This window comes from Triturus cristatus, chromosome 4_1 (genome assembly GCF_964204655.1).
Source record: "Triturus cristatus chromosome 4_1, aTriCri1.1, whole genome shotgun sequence".
Classification (NCBI taxonomy): domain Eukaryota; kingdom Metazoa; phylum Chordata; class Amphibia; order Caudata; family Salamandridae; genus Triturus; species Triturus cristatus.
Window position 1 is genome coordinate 452,759,959 of NC_140585.1, and position 17,665 is coordinate 452,777,623.

Genomic DNA, 17,665 nt, shown 5'->3' on the forward strand with positions numbered 1-17,665 from the left:
ACAGAAAAGCATTTATTTAGTTATTATTATCAAAAAGCGACCTAAATATTGTATGATTACACGTGTGCAATGATACTGTTGTTATGAAAATCAATAAAAATGATTGCTATAAAAAAAGCGACCTAAAATATTCATACTTTCACATTCATATCCATCAATCTCACTCTCATTCAGACAAAAAGTTTAAAAATTTACAGTGTATGCAATAATGAATTAGCACATGAATGTTACAAATTTGATCAGAACAAAACAATGTGGCACAAATTCAGAAGACTGGTCGTAGAAACACTACCAGTCTTCTGAATTTGTGCCACATTGTTTTGTTCTGATCACATTTATAACATTCATGCACTAATTCATTATTGCACACATTGTAAATTTGTAAACATTTTGTCTGAATGAGAGTGAGATTGATGGATTTGAATATGAAAGTATGAATATTTTAGGTCGTTTTTTGATAATAATAATAACTAAATAAATGCTTTTCTGTAACTTTGATAAATATCTTCATTGCCTTGTTTCTTTCTGTGTATCATTGTATCATTATCAAACCCTATTGTTATTATTACAGGGCCCTCAAGTAACTATTTGTGAAACTGAATCTTCCCTATCGGAGTGTTGTACCCGCACAAGTCATTATGCAGAGATCACTCCTCTCAAATTAAAGACAAAGCTTACACCCACCGAAACATAAACATCTAAATATAATATCTTAATTTACTTGTATATACCAGTGAATTAAAGTTCCTATAAATAGAAGGGTGTGATCGGAAACTTGAGAAAAATCAACAAATTTGTTGAAATCTGTTGAAATCTGTAATTAGTCCTATAGAAAATATATATACTAAGGCCATACACTGTCAGCTCCATACAGGTCATTAGAAGCATTTGCTTCTGACTTTAGCTGGACCTCTATTAACAGCAAGTAGAACTGCAGCTTCATCAAAATATTTCACTGCTTTTGCTATTGATTTGTCAGGGCCACTAAGTAATTCCCAGTGGAACTGAAGATTCATTTAAGAACTTCAATGCTTTTGCATCTAAATTGATAGTAACATCTAGAGGAGACCAGTGGATCTGCGGCTTCATGAAAGAATTTAAATGCTTTTGATAGGCACCTAGTAATGAATAGTTGAACTCCGGCTTGATGTAAAAATTTCAATGATTTTTCATTTGACTTCTAAGGAGCACCTATCAATGACTTGTGGAACTGCATCTTCACCATCAATGCATTAGCATTTGACTTTTAAGGAAAAAATAGTAACAACTAGTGGAACTGCAGCTTTGTGTACGGATTTCAGTGCTTTGGATTTTACTTATGAAGGAAACCTAGAAATAACTTCTAGAACTACACGTTACAAAAGAATAAAAATGCTTTTGCATTTGATTTGTGAGGGGCACCTAGCAACGTCTTGCGGAAATGCACCCTCATGAAAGACTATTAAAGCATTTGCATTTGGCAAGAGAGGGATATCTGGGGCATATTTATTTATTAAGGTTTTGTATCGGTGTTACACCACGTTTATGGCACAATTCAGACACAAAATCATTTTTTGCATTTACTAAATCCAAGCAAAGCCACCTTGCAAATCGCTGCCTTGTGTTACCTTGCATTAGGAAGGTGTTACATGGGTGTAGAATAGACACTCCCAAGCATCCACTCATGCATTTTGGCACATTCCCAGATTTACAAAGACTTGTAAACCTTGAAATGCATCAGAAACCTGCATCTCCCTCAAGCAGGCAGAACAATGAGAAAATGTGTTTCTCCTTGTTACTTCCTCATTCTATACGTGCTGCATTCTCAAATAGCTTTAAGGATTGTTTTTTGCAGGAAGGTGTCCTTTACGGCACAAAAACAATCCTGGCTGTATTGCAGGCACCCTTGTACCATGGTGCAAGGGTTCCTGTGTTGGAGCTAGGCTGCACACTGTGTGTAGCGCTAGGAGACAGCAGAAATGCATCATATCTTAGAACTTATGGTGCATTTCTGTTGTTTCCTTTCATGCAACGCAGCGCAGCAACTTTGCTTGCTGGCCTGCATTGCGTGAAAACATTGCATATCTGCCCTGCAGTAGCTATAGGGACTCCAGCTTCAAGAAAGAGTTCAAAGCTTTTGCATCTGATTTGAGCGAACTCTAGTAATGCCTTGACAAACAGCAGCTCTGGGAAAGGACTTAGCATCTGACTCAAGAGAGACCTAGCGACTTTAGGATATACAGGTTTGAATCTATCTATCTATCTATCTATCTATCTATCTATCTATCTATCTATCTATCTATCTATCTATCTATCTATCTATCTATCTATCTATCTATCTATCTATCTATCTATCTATCTATCTATCTATCTATCTATCTATCTATCTATCTATCTATCTATCTATCTATCTATACTCTTTACTGAACATTTTTATCTATTGTCTTGCAATTTGCTTTCACCTACCACAACCCATAGCATAGGGCAGTGGCCATTTTACTGAGACATAAATATGGTGCCACTAAAAAAAAGATTTCCAATAATAAAAGTGGATATGTACATTTTTATGTTGAAGCCTCACCCCCTCTACTTTGTAAAGGACATCTTACTCAAGAGGGACATTTAGTAACACCATGAGTTATTGCAGCTTTGTGACAGACTTGTTTAGCAGTTGCTTATGACTTGAGAGGACTTATTGTACAGTTCTCAAGGGATGCAGTCTTGTTAAAAACTTCACACTATCTTTATGACTCGAAAAGGACATCTAGTAACTACTTGAGGTAACAATAGCTTTGTGAAAACCCAGACTGATTGGCTTTGCCAATGCTTGTTTTGTAGTGAAGAACAAGGTTCTGCTTGCACACATTGCTATGTTAGCATAAGCGTATTAGAAGTTTAAATGCCATTTTGCCACTTGGCTGCTTTTGCACACAACACTACAGGTAACTGTTATTGTAAGTTAAACTGCTTGCTTTTCTTCACATGAGAACGGTCTGTTTTACACATCCCTAGCCTTACACCGCGACCTTAGTCTGTACACTGTGTGCAGAAGTCTTCAAGGTCAAGTAACAATGTATGCTGTTGCTTCAGGTTGATCGGCCCATGCTCTAGACACAACACACACACAGCTGCAAATATCTGAAACTCGGGTGCTTTTAATATTGCATTGCATGCATGATGCTGGCACTTGGAGAAAACCTTTCCATCTACAGAGAGCATTGCTGATCCTGTGATGTGGTTCACCTAAGCTGATCTTGGAGGTATGGGGTTCCCCATTCAAACCTAGAGACCTTCTATTATTATAAAACTAGCTTCTAGCCAGGGGAGGGTGGTACACAAGGCGCTATAAGTCCTGTTTCCACTATCATTATAACATGATTTCTCCCTTTGTGTTTTATGGAATTGTAACAATGCTGATTGTTTTATTTCTAATCATTTGCCTGCTTATGTTAGCCAAAATACTGCATCTTAGAGCACGAAGTTAAAAATAAACATTTTAAACTTTTCTGTGTCGCTGATTACTCACGTTGTGGACTGGTATGAGACTAAAAACGAAAGAGTGATTCCCACCATTCCTGAGAGTACCCTAAGTTGCTTGTTCTGGGTTGTCTAATCATTGGTAGCTTCGCTGTAGTACGGAGAACGAATGAGACACTGATGCTAGTCGGATAGGTGTTCTGGGTACTGAGGTGAGTTTTTTGGTACACCACAATTCACTGAGGTCCTGGTTTCCTTTGCATAGTTCTGTGCATGAGCAGAATCCCCGCAACAGTTTCTGTTTGGAGGCGAATGCCCTTTTAATAGGATTTCCAATTAATGTACGAATTTTATAATTTTTTTGACACTGTGTTATCTTGTCTTGGCTTATCACAATTAAAGAGTCTTTATTACACTTTCAATTGACATCTCTCAATCACCTGAGGTAACAATGAAATGCTATCCAGCGGCGTGAACTCCTACTGTGCTCCCTGATCGATGGAGAGCTTTCATAAACTTCTGAACTTGTAACCCCTGCCTGAGGCATGAGGGGAAATAACGTCCTACCGCTTCATACTTCGGCTTTAGCTTAGCATGTGAAGGTATTACGTTTCTCTCTGGTAAGTTCAGTGATTTAAGTTCTCCATAGGTGACTGTGGTGCTTGAAAAGAAAAAATGCTCAAAACCCCTACTGAGCCTATCGGGGTCTTTCATTTATCTGTTTTGCACATCAACTGGTTATTTACAGAAGCCGGCTATCCGCTTTGAATGTTTGAATTACAAGTCATGATTGATTTCAGAGGCAGTGGCTGATGCTTTCAATTTTGTTGATGTTCCTCTAATGAATTGTGCACAAAAACCCTTATCTGATGGTGATATTGATAAAAAAGGAAGGCAATTGTGTGCAAGAGGTTAAACCCCAAGAATGTATATCTCACATTAAGGAGCTACTGAGCTTTTAGGAACCAGAATTAGAAGTCACTGATAATTTCCAGTGGCGTAGCAAGGTCAGGTGGTATCCAGTGCGGAACATTTCTTGTCACCCCCGGCTTGACAAAATGGCAAAAATATGTGTTCAAAACACATATTTTTGCCATTTTGTTACCCCCTCAGTGATGACACCTGGGGCGGCCTGCACCCACTGCACCCCATTCCTACGCCACTGGTGATTTCTATTCCCAGTATGAAACCCTTCCTGAAGATTCTCTACCCATACAACGTACAATAAAATGATCACTATTAAAGAGGTGCACAGATATGGACAAGTCTGGTATTTGTAGATTCCTGCTTAAGCTGTATAAAATGACTGAAATGGAAGAATTTTGCGCCAATAACAAAGTTAATTCTCTTTTAGTTAAAATGGCTTGTTCGTCATCTTTAGTTTCTGAAGAGATGCAATATGCAAGGGGGAAAAAGGGCACTCAAAGGTTCCTTTACTACTTCCAACTCTTCACAGACAATGTTCCAGGACTTTAAATCATTTTTTAATTGGAGGGTGAGACTCCAGTTACTGCCTTGGATATCACAGAACATTAGGCCCGCCTCATATCAGAGATCACATTTGATCTTCTGTGGTCCTTAGCTGCTGCAGGGGGAGCTTCTCTCACAAGAAGACAGTATTTTTGGTTGAAACTTTGGAAATTGAAAGTTAAGTCATTACTGCCTAATTATTCAATCACTCGCCATTCCTAGAACCTAGACTGCTTGGTCCTGAACACAATGGCCTCATTGAAAAAGATGTACACAGATGACCGGTACGAAAAAGAGGGGAATGGGGAGGTATAAGTGTTATTGGAAGGTAATCGTGACAATTCACAACCGCCACAATCCTCCCAGCCTCCTCTTATTTTGTACTTGCTAATTACATTACACTGTTAAAAGGCAGTGAAACGTAGTAACAAGTAAAACAGCATACAATGGCCATCCGATCTGCTACAATGCTTCCTAAGCAGTAAATTAAAGACATCCCACATTCAAACTCCGGTTTGCAACCTCTATTGCTGAGTCACACAATACTTTGCTATAGCAAAAATCCATAAAGTGGGATTTATCTTGTAACCGTTAACTCACTGATATCTCCACAGGAAAATACTTTAGTTGCTTGTTAAACCTCTCTAATAAAATATGACTACAGTGCTTTCGAAACGCGGAAATAAATTGAAATATTATGAAGTATTCTCTTGCGAAAATACAGTACTGCGAGAAACATAGATTTGATTTATTGTGTATTATAAAAATATATAACATTTAAGTATGCATTTGTGGTTCTGTAAAACCAACTCTGGAATCTGAGGTCATTTACAAACCACCCCTGTGGTTTCTCATGTCATCAAGACTCCTCAGGGGCATTACTAGATCATAATAAACAGTTACTACTCGCGTGTCCTTTGCAACCAAACAAAAAAAATACCAGAGGGGGATTTTAGATGTTGGTCTAATGATGTGATTAAATTAAGGTTAAATCATGATTAATAAAAGGTAACAGCTAACCTAGTCTTTGCCTGCAGACACAGACATACAACACAACAATATTTTGGTTGCTTTTGTTACGCCAGATTTCGAAAATGAACTTTAACGAATGTTTTATTACGTTTTTCACATTAACCTCCATAAAACTAAACAAACAGGTCGTATTGAGGTTCTTGCACTATCAAGGTTTGATCCCTTAGTGAACAAGCATTGGAAAAGTCAGCAGGTCTGGCCTTTGCAAGCTGGTGCAATGGTTATGTTTTATATATTTTGCAAGCATATGCCACAAAAATAAAAATAAAATATGCCACACCCTAAACATGGAAGCCTTATCCCTACGAAGCAAATGTTAAATGAAAAAATATTAACAAACACATATCATGTTATTTGAATAGTACAGTGCCTGTTAGCAGCAAGTTAATCGAGGACAGGTATGGGCACTCGTTTCAGCAAGTCACAGAAAACTGTAATTCTCATTGGTTCAAAGGAAATGTAGTACTGGCTTTAATGGATTGTAAACTGAAGATATATTTTGAACACACTAAAGTCAGTAAAACATAAAACTGATAAATAATAGAACGAAAAGGAATGTTGTTTTATGTATGCTTTTTTACTACATGAGGCTGGTAGAACTACTAAATATGTGTGTAGGCGAGACCTAAAAAACACACAACTTGTTTAGAAACATTCTGGACAGACATCCCAATGAGAATATCCAGTCTTAATTTAAATTCAACCCTTATGCACAGCTAGTCAGAAAGAAATCAGTCGAGCATGAATATTGGAGAGTGGCCTGCATTGTCCCACCTATTGTTGGCCATGAATCACTTCAAGCGAATAGTACAAAATAAAGGTTTGTTCAGACCCTCGGTTATAAACTGGCACAGGAACCTGTGACATGAGAGGCATTTAGATCCAAAACATTGTGTAATGGCTTCTTAGGAAAAATCTCATTTCCTGCTGAAAGCATTTCAACTATTTCTAAACTAGTCCAGGTGAAGAAAAATGAGTAATATCTCTCGGGTGGTGAGGTTATTATGACATCTGAGTTTTATCTGTTTCAAGAAGGACATAAATGTGGGCAGCAGATGCTGGGTTTAGAAATGTGGATTAGGTTTACACCTTGTTTTCAAACGTTATTACCATGGTGGACACTGACCTTCAAATTAACCACGCGTCCATCCTTCAGCCTGATGGCACACGCGGTTGGCACGCATCGTCCGCAGCACGATCCGTTGAGCTTTTCTGGCCTGTAGTTCTGCAACAAGATCATATAGTACAGAAATGTTGGTTCAACATGAGATGTTGACAGAGACACAGTGTCTGTCAGTGCTGTGTGAACACTTTTCCTTGGCAATTACCAAAGGTATTACAGCAAATGTGCTGCTTTAGGATAGCAAAAACTATATAGGCTGACATAACTATACCCCTACAAAGGCTATGAGGATATTCATGGAGAAGTTTATTTGTAAGGTTATGAAACTCCGCAGTGACTTGCAATATCTTTATGATACCACTTTGGGTGTATTTTATTACTTATAATGCATATTCACAACCTTGACCCTTTTAATATGCTTTTGGCTTAAACATTAACAGCCTCGCAATAGCACTTTATTAGGTATTGCCAGTGTGTGGTAGAGATGGTTATGGTAGTGGTGTTGTGGTTTGTTATTGATATGGGTGGCGGTAGTATTGATAGTGGCATTGGTGGTACTGGTTGTGTGTGGTATGGGAGGTAGTATTGGTATTGCTGGGGGGGGTGGTTTAGTTGTTGGATTGGTGGTATTGCTAGTGGTGTTTTAGTTGGTGTTATGAATAATTTCTGGCGTGATGGTTTTGGAGCTGGTGATATTGCTGATGGTGGTAGTATTTGTGGAGGAATTGGTGGGGGATTTCATGGTGTGGTATAAGTGGTTGGTGTGGGAGGTGGTATTGGTGGTGATGTGGCCCTGGTAATATACGGTGGTGATGGCAGTAGTGTATGTAATGGTGATGTGTTGTATTGGTTGTTTGGTACTGGTATTATTGGTGGTTGTGATGAAGCAATTAGGAGCCCAGGGCAAACTTTGGTGTGATTAGTGGGATTTTGGGAAATTTCATGTTAAACTTGTTATGAAAATTTCCCAAATGTATGCAATTACACCACTGCGGATAAACATTGTTGTTAGATAGTTAGAATCTCATTTACATAGGAAATAGATTTTTAGTGTATATAATACATTTACTGCAGTTATAACATATATATATATATAGATATATGTATATATATATATATATACATATATCTATATATATATATACACACACATATATATATATGCCCAACACCTCCCAATCTGGCTTCGGCAGCAACCACAGAACTAAAACCGCCCTGATCGCAGTAACCAATGACAGCAGTTCTGATCCTCCTTGACCTCTCAGCAGCCTTGGACACTGTACCCCTCCACATGCTGATCAAAAGGCTCCACCACATTGGCATCCATGGGGATGTGCTCAGCTGGATCCCCTCCTTCCTCACTGGAAGAACCGAGAAGATCTACCTCCCACCTTTTGCCACCAAACCCAAGGAGATCACCTGTGGTTTCTCCCAGGGCTCATCCATTAGCCCCACAGTCTTCAACACAAATACGACCCCGCTGGCCAACATCATCAGATCCCACGGTCTCAACATTATTTCCTATGCAGATGACACCCAATTCATCCTCTCGCTCACCGACGACCCCACCACCACCAGAAAAAATGTGAGGAGTTCATTATTTTAAATGAAAGCGCGGAGTAAAGTCTCGAGGAGTAAAGTCTGTGGAGTAAAGGCATGGGTACTGAGGGGCATATTTGCAAGCCTATATAATAAACATATTTACAAGCCCCTATGGCCAACACAACATCACTAAAAGTGTCGTTGTGTTGACGATAGGGGCATCACCTTATTTAAAAGGCAGGGTTAAGCCACTTAACGTGGTTTAACGCTGCCTTGTAAATAAGGCACCCTTTCACACTGTACTTAGCGTGAAAGGGGTGGGCAATGGGTGTTGCAGTGGGCGTTCCACTGCAACACCGATTGATTTTGACGCTGCCCCCTATTTCCAAGGGTGGCGTCAATAGGAGGCAGCTCCAAAATTAAGACCAGGGAAAACCTGGACTTGAACAGGTGAAACAAGGAAAAATGCTTTATTTCTCCTCGTTTTGCTGCTTCCATGTTTGCAGCACACATAGAAACAGCAAATTGCCCATGACTCTTTATGTGCAGGAAGTTGACCCTTCCTGCACATTAACAATCAAAAAACAAAATTGACGTTTTGCAACTTCTATGCATTAAGGAGCACACACAGAAGTTTCAAAACACCATGAATGATTTCTTATGTGCAGGAAGGGAGACCTTCTTGCACATAAACAATCATTTCCCCTAACACAGACACCTTTGTACTATGGTGCAAGGGTTCCTGCATTGGCGCTAGGCAGCTGAACTCCACGCCAGCGCTAGGGGAAATGCAAGGGTGCACCGCATTCTTGCGAATAGGCCCATCCCTGCATTTTCAGAATGGAGAAGCATGGCGTTAGCAATGTTGGCTTAACGCCATGCTTCTTCATTCTGTTGTAAATATGCCCCTAAATGTCTGCAGAATAGTAATACTATTCACTGCATGCCTTAAACCTCTCTTGTGTGTCAATGTTTGGGTGTTTATATTATATTCGGCTGACGTTATTAGACAGCAGACTGCCTGAAATATCTGTGTGGGAATACAATTGAGGAGTGTTTGCTGTGGTGATTCTGAAAACGAAAGAGGGCAGGCAGTTGGACAGTTTTCAATAAACTGACACAAACAACAATGTGGTATGTGATGACTTACAATCATAAGAAGCTGGAAAACGATGAGGCACTAGTAAATGATACTTGTACGTAGCCCATTCACAACATAATATGACTCTTACTGAAGTTATTTTAGTTATTTTAAATATATCAAAAAGAATATGCAAACACATACTAATTACTCACCTCTGGGCAAGGTTCGCAAGTAGTTGTACCACACATGAGTCTGAACTTCAACATTTTGTCTTTTTCAGTGTTGCATTGACATCTGGTGCACTGATCTATCATTAACGTTTCTCCGCCCTGAAAAAGACAATCATATGTTTGATTAATAGTTGCTTCATATTGTGTAAATATTACTTGATGCTAAGCACATTTATAGAACTGCATATGACTATGGAAAAGAGATTGAGAGGGGCAGTACCAAAGGCTGGACTGGAACAAAATATAAGCCCAGGCACCAAAATAAAAGTGACTCCTACTTAGTGAATTAGAAAGCTACAAACATGGCCCATGTTTGCAATCTGGGTCAGTTTTGAGTTTGTAAAGAAAGGATGTATAAGTATTTTGCAAGGTGTCTGTAGAAGGTGTGTGGGCAATTTCTTACATAGAGGGCATTGCCGTAGCCCAGGGCTGTCTTCTTTGTTGCCCTCAGCAGTATATGGTAGAGGTTGAGGGAGGTCTTGAATTCTGCCCTGTAGGAGGTGTCCTTACTGGTGGCACGGGTGCTGGAGATGCTGAAGTGGATGATGGAGTGATTGATCCATGTGAATTCTGTGACTTGGTTGTATTTGACACGGTTGCTAGAGCGTGTGTCAAGGATTGTGGATGATCTGCATCAATCTGAGGCTGCTCATATTGCGAGGAGGTGTGTGGTGTTATTGTCGTTAGGGTTGTTGATGTGGAAATTTAGATCACCAAGGAAGATGTAGCCCTTGGAGTCTAAGGCTAGGGGCGCAATGAAGTCTGCGATTGTGTTGCAGAAGCTGTAGTGCAGGCCTCAGGTCGTAATGTGAGTGTGCCTCTGATGGTTATCTTATTGTCTGTGTACAGTTTGAAAGTGAGATCTTCCATGGGGTGGTGGTGTTTTTGTTTTGGTGATGGTGGTGCACTGTAATATCTCTTTGTGGATGATGGTTGTTCCTCCTCTCAGCTTATTGATGCGGTCCTGGTGAGAGATTTTATATCCATCAGGGATTACTGTGGCAATGTTTGGGGCGGATGTGGGTTTGATCCAAGTCTCAGTGAGGAAGATGCTGTCAGGTGTGAGGGTGTCAATGAGGTCCTATAATTGGGTGGAATGCTTGCATAGTGAGTGTGTTGAGAAGGGCCCATGCAGTAGGTGTTTTTATTCAGGTGGTGTCTGTGGTGTGTTTGTGGTGGGACTGGTTGGTAGGATGGTCTGTGTGTTGTGGCAGGTGAAGTGGCAGTAGGTGCAGGTGAAAGATCCTACCATGGAGCGTGAGTCGGTGCAGTGGCAGTGTTTGTTGTAGTGTCAGGAGGGCCAGGGGTCATGGCACTGGGCTCAGTCGAGGCATGGATCGAGGCGTGGATGGGTGCAGATGGACTTGCATTTGGTGCTCCAGTGGCGTGCCTACTGCTCGCTGACACACTGCGACCTGCATTAAGTAGGTCCTGGGGTGGGTGGGGATTTTTTTGGTGGTAAGAACGGTGAGAATGAAAACCTGGGCGGGAAAACCCAGGTGGTAAACCCAGGGCAGCAGCGGTGTCACTGGATCAGTCTGGAAGAAGAAGGAACTGGAGGCCACAGGCAAGTGGCAGGCTAAATGTCCTGGTGCCTACTCCTATGGAGTGCTTGCATTCAAATGCATGAGAAACTTTTTTACTTCACACTAGTACACTGTATTATAACAACTTATTTTATTTCAAACACACAAAATATACAGAATGCAATCCTTTTTTGTATTATTTTATATTTTATCTGCACTAAGCTCTTAGTCAGTCATCTTATGCAAATCAATTAACTAGTGTGAGAAATTGGTACTGTTGTTTGCAGCAGCGGTCTGTGGAGGGAGTTCCGTGGGGCGGAAAGGCGGGGCGGAGGAGGGGCAGGGTGGAGGGTACTAAACACCGGAAAATGTATAATTGGAGGTAAGTAAACAATTAAATAAATAAAACTAATTTTGTAGCGCGCCCTGCATCACAAAATGCGGTGCAGCGCGCGCTACGAAATTCGTTTTATTTATTTAATTGTTTACTTACCTCCAATTATCCATATTCCGGTGTTTAGTACCCCCCACCCTGCCCCTCCCCCGCCCCACCTTTCCACCCCACGGAACTCCCTCCACGGACCGCTGCTGGTTGTTTGAAGTGTGTGTGAGACCTGCTCAAGTAACAGCCGCAATCCTTGTCAGGGTGAACCACAAAAAGTTACAAAATTAACCCGTGCTTGACCCTCTGGTAGACTGGAACTAAAGCAGCGAGGCTTAACTTACCAGCAATGATAGATATTATGTAATACTTAAACAGTAATAAAATAGAAACATAAGACAAGAAAAATCCCACACCCAGTTTATAAAACTAGAGTAAATCTTAATAAACTATATGAGACCAAAATGACAAAAATCCTGCATTAATGTAAAATGGTATGCTCAACAGTGCAAGTTGAGACTGACATTGGTTTGATTTCGAAAGCTCAATAAAAAAGATGTTTTTTAAAAAAAAAGAAACAACAAAAATCCAATCGGTAGAACTGGTGATATGCAATTTTGAAGATTTAGGTAAAAGTAGTGCCAAATGGCGCAATGTGCCAGCTGAAGCTATCAGGTTACGCTGAACCAGGACAAAGTTATAAGTTCAGGCCTCCCACAATGGAACGGATGCTGGGCACAGGATCAAATTTGGCCCACTGATGATTGTACCTTATGTCCTTGGTTTATGGTCTGTATGACGTTGGTTTGCAAGGCTTTGCATCACCTAGCATTTGTTCAAATGAAGCTTGCAGTTGTGTGGCAAGGTTTTGCGGGGCTTCGCGTCACGTGGTTTGGGTGGAGCCTTCCAGTAAGCGAGGAGGTGCTCTCTCTGCTGCCAGCCAAGTGCCCAGGACCTGGGGACCAGTAAATCACTTCAGCAGAGGCCAGGAGGGCTCATGCAAGTCCAGTTGAAGGTCCAGGCAGGTCCTGTGAAGCAGGTCAGCTGGGCAGCTGCAGGGAGTCCTCTGGAGCTTGCTTTGTCTCTGTAGCATAGAACAGGATGCAAGTCAGCTGACTCTTTGAGTAACTTCAGCCTGGGATGAATGGAGCAGGTCCAGTCTTCCTTTTCAGACTGCAGGGCAGATCGCAAGCAGGTTCTGTTGCAAGGTCCAGGCGGGTCCAGTGGAGCAGGTCAGCTGGGCAGTTCTACTTCTGTAAAATCCACAGGTCTATGAGTGCACTCAAGAGTGGGTTTTAGGGTCCTATTTTTATACCTGGTGCCAGCTTTGAAGTGGAAAAACTTCTGAAATATTTCCCCCCAAAAAGTGTCTGGAATTTCTAGCCTCCCTGCCCTGGTCCTAGTCTGTCTGGAACACAATAGGCTAGTGTAAAGTTCTTCGTTGGTGAGAGGAGGCAGTGCCTTTGAAGCACAAGTGTGAAAAGCGACAACTCATCCACTCCCTTCAAGTCAGAACGGCACATCCTGCCAACATCCAGGCCCTCTATTATGTGGCTGGCTGGGAGGAATACACAAATGGCAACTGGCAACTCTGCCTAGTCATGTGACTCAGTCACAGGCATCAAATTGCTAGGAAAAGAAAATGCCAACTTTCTAAAAGTGCCATTTTCAGAGTTGTGACTTAAAATGCGACTTTACCACTAAAGAGGATTTTAAATTACAATACCTTAGACACCAAACATGACATTCTTACCTGCTCCCAAACAAAGGTTATCACTTAATAAATGTAATATGGTAACCCAGCGCTATCCCATGGGAGGGGGAGGCCCCACAGTAGTGAAAAACAAATCTAGATGTTTTTCACTACCAGGACATGTGAAACCTAAAAGTACATGTCTGACCTTTTAATTACACAACACCCTGCCCTGTGGGCTGTTTAGGGCCTACCCTAGGGCGGACTTAAAAAGAGAGTTTTAGGCTTGGAAATGTTTTTATTTTGTGAAGTTGAATTGGCAGTTTATAACTGCATACAGGCTGCAATGAGACATGCTTTAAATGGTTACTTAAGTGGGTGGCACATTAAGTGTTGCAGGCCCACAAGTAGCTTTTACTGTACTGGGGATGTGGCATACCACTTTACTAGGGACTTTTATGTAAATAAATATGCTAATCAGTTGTAAATCAATTAAAATATGTTTTAGGGAGAGAGGGTACAAACACCTTAACAATGATAAGCAGTGGTAAAGTGCACTGAGTCATAGTACCAACAAAACTGAATTCAGCAAGACGGAAGAGGTGAAGGCAATATGTTTGGGGTTACCTTGCAGAGTCTGCCAGGCCCACAAACATGTATACATATATGTTTACACACACACACAGACGAGCACACAATCAGAATGCTTAAAACAAAACAACTATTAGCCAAGTCAATATGTCATTTTTATTGTGGTAAGCCATGCAAACATTGACACGTACGAATTAAGTTTGCAGGCATGAGCACAATAAAGCCACTAATCGCTTTGCCAATGTTCACATTGCCTTCTAAAATGCAGATGATATCCTTGTGGTCACTAATTAGGATGAAAGACATTTCACAATGACAGCATTTTGCAAGTTTCAATGGTCCTGTTGCCTGTTTGTGTTCAGCATGGAATGGCTGTTTACTGCTAACTGCCCCTGCCCATGACCATGGAACGGAGGGAGGGTAAGGTTTTACCCCTATATGACTTGAAATGTTGTTCAAATGATTTGCATTGAATCATGCTTTCCACACAGCTGAAACTTTATAAATGGCAATACAACAAACTGTTGTGTTTTTTTATTCTTTTCTTTGAATCAGTTGCAGGGATGCTCGCAGTACAGCGGCTAGAAGCCAGTCACTGTTTTAGGCACTACATCACATCCTATTTAGATGTATTGCATACAAATCTACCTCATAAAAACTTCTTTAGAAATATTGAAGGTTCAAATTGATTTGGATCCTCAAGGAATCATGAAACCAATTGATAAAGTCCATCACTTATATTATGAGGTTTATATTCTGGGTTTAAGTGCAGCACAGTCCTACAGCATTTTGGTAACCCACTGTTTCTTTATTGGAAAATCGTAAGAAGCATAGTCCAGAGATTGCCAATGATTTAGGGCCTGAGGTACAAAGCCCTTTCGCAATAACAAAGCCGTTGATCAGCAAAATCACCAACTGCATTGCAAAAAGGCTTTTTTTCAGTTTAAGGACCATGTATGAACCAGCAAAGTTTTTTCAACACTTAAAAGTTCTTTTGTGAACTTTTCCAATGGAAACAAGGAGGGATTTAAACGTCTCCACCATATTTACAAGTCGCAAAGGTATGTATCAGTGGTTAGTGAGAGCAACTGCAGATGATAATGACTGATCAGTGACCTACCCCTGAGTAGAGGTGGTAACTGATTTGCAAGGATGACTTGCCCTTTGAGAATCTTGTGTGGCATTTGGAGGACCACTATCTCCTATCCCCAGCGTGTTACCCAGCAGGAAATATGTATATATTTAAGCAGGCCCTCCCTGTCCCTATATTGGATATAGACTGTGTAAGAAATTCAAGTATTAGTTTGGGGGGTTGAGAACCCTCCTCAAATAACAATCCTTGTCAGGGTGAACCACAAAAATCTCTAAGTGTACCTATCCAGTCAGGCATAATTTAGAGGCCAAGTGTAAAGTATGGTGTACTCAAACAATAATAAAATGTAACCACAACAAAAGAAATATTCAAAACGAATTTAGAAAAATAGAGTATACTTTAATATATAAAAGGACTCCAAAAGGACAAAATTCTAATAAGTAGAAACGAAGGAGCTTATTAGGATGGCGGGCGGTCCTGAGTCCACCCGCCATCCCCTCGGTGTTGGGACTGGCCGCCAGACATGCGGCGGACCAGCACTGCGAATCAGGATGCTGTGGTCGCATTCTGCGGTTAAACATTGCAGCGGGTGCTACTGACAGAGAGCACCCGCCGCGATGTTAAAATTGCATGCCAGGGATTTCGCTGCACCACATGGCAGGTACCACACGGTGCCTGCCACTTGGTGCAGCACATTGTAGGGGGGTACCATAGGTATTCCCCCAAGTGCACCCCACCTCCACCAGACACAATGGGGGCCGGCAATGGGCCCCCAAACACAATTCCTGCCAGCCTTTCCAGGCCTTTGAAACTCGCCACCCTAATAAGGCTGGCGGTGCCTGCTAGGCACTGCCACCTTATTAGAGCCCCTGCTCCGCCCGGCAGGCAATCGTGATGATTGGCTGCTGGCGGAAAAGCGGCAGACGGACTTTCAGTCCGCCACGATACACCCCGCCATCATAATATGGCGTGGGTAATTCTCCTTACGATGCGTAACGATCGCCACCGCTGGCCCGGCGGTGGCGATCGTTACGCCATCGTAATGAGCCCAAAAGTTATAAATGTTGTTATTTTATGGTTCAAAATGGTGCCCAAAGGTGGTAAAAGCCAACCATGGTCATCTATTTGTGCTTGACTGGAATAAAGTCAAATTAAGGCCGACAGCGATACAGCATGGGTTGAATACAGGGACCAGGTGTGTTCCAGTGAAAAGTTTTAACTTTGGACGTAGTATCTGAAATGGAAGTACAAAATCTTCAGTGGGGCAAGGCAGCAGGCTATGGCTAAAAAAAGCTTTACTTTATTGGACAGATCACTAGACAAGAGCTCAGTGAAGCAGTTGAATTTTGGTGGGAAAGATCAGAGCATGAGAAATTTGAATTTCACACCCAGAGAAGGTTACTCACAGGCAGGATATTCTTTGTGCCTTTGGCTGGTGAAGATTTCTATTTTTGGACTTGGTCAATTATTTGGAGCTCGGATCTTTCAGTGGGGCAAGGCAAGGGCTCCAAGAGGCTGGACACCTTCTCCACGAGGTCCTGCTAGGTTAGATTTGCTGATGCAGAGAAGAATGCAATGCGAGCAACCTGAATATTGGCCCAATGGCAAAGGCTCTTTGTGAAAACAACTAGTGTAGACTTAACGACTTTAAATGATACACCAAACCGAATATCAATAGGAGGGCAAACGTGGCAGACTAGTTGATATCAGTTAATATATAGCATTCACTTTTTTTTTCAAAATGTCACGTATATCCCAATTGCTGGGTTCTACATATTTTTATATTTTTGTTTCCTTCAGTTGAAGCTATTTCGTGTAATTTTTACCTGCAAGAGGCTGGTTCCAGCAGAATAAATCTTGTAGTTACCATGAAGCTGAAGCGTTTTGGTCTTTTCAAACCAACCTCGAGGCAGTATCTCACTAGACTTTTGTTAATTTAATTTGCACGCAGACTGGCGAAAAGTGTTTCGCGTAATTTTCCCAATCATCATGTTTCTTACAGAAGGAAAAGCAATTAGCATGTTCTCCCACTACTAAATCAGTAACGTGGAGTCACCATAGTCTTTGTAATCGGTCAGATTATTTATACCTGAGAAAAGTTTTAGCCATGTGATAAATCCCAGACATCCAATGAAATTCTAGGAGCGCTAAATATAGCACAGCTTGAGATTCCACTTTTACAAATTAAGTATACTAATTTCTGTTATCTCATTGGCACATCTCGGTTCAACATTCAGAGGAAGTCAAGCTTACCATCATCCATATCTACTAAACGCCGCTACAATACAGGAAGAGGAAGGCAGAAACCAAACACACGTTTAAAGTGCAATTAGTGTCCTCCACTTCAATATTTGTTTAACAAGCTGACATGTAATCCATCATGTGGTGCCAGCAATGGGGCATGTTTAGATATTGCATATTTAGTTTCCCTTTTCATGATCCC

The 17,665-nt window shown here is 41.2% G+C and overlaps 1 protein-coding gene across 1 annotated transcript in view; it reads right to left on the reverse strand.

Moving 5' to 3' along the window:
* The window catches only part of VWF (von Willebrand factor), a 1,048,714-nt gene that overhangs the window by 44,745 nt on the left and 986,304 nt on the right, over positions 1-17,665 (reverse strand). The window contains exons 47-48 of the mRNA XM_085652611.1: positions 9,920-10,036; positions 7,085-7,183 (exon numbers count right to left, since the gene is read on the reverse strand). Coding sequence (XP_085508737.1) covers positions 7,085-7,183; positions 9,920-10,036 — 216 coding nt within the window. The remainder of the gene's footprint in view (positions 1-7,084; positions 7,184-9,919; positions 10,037-17,665) is intronic.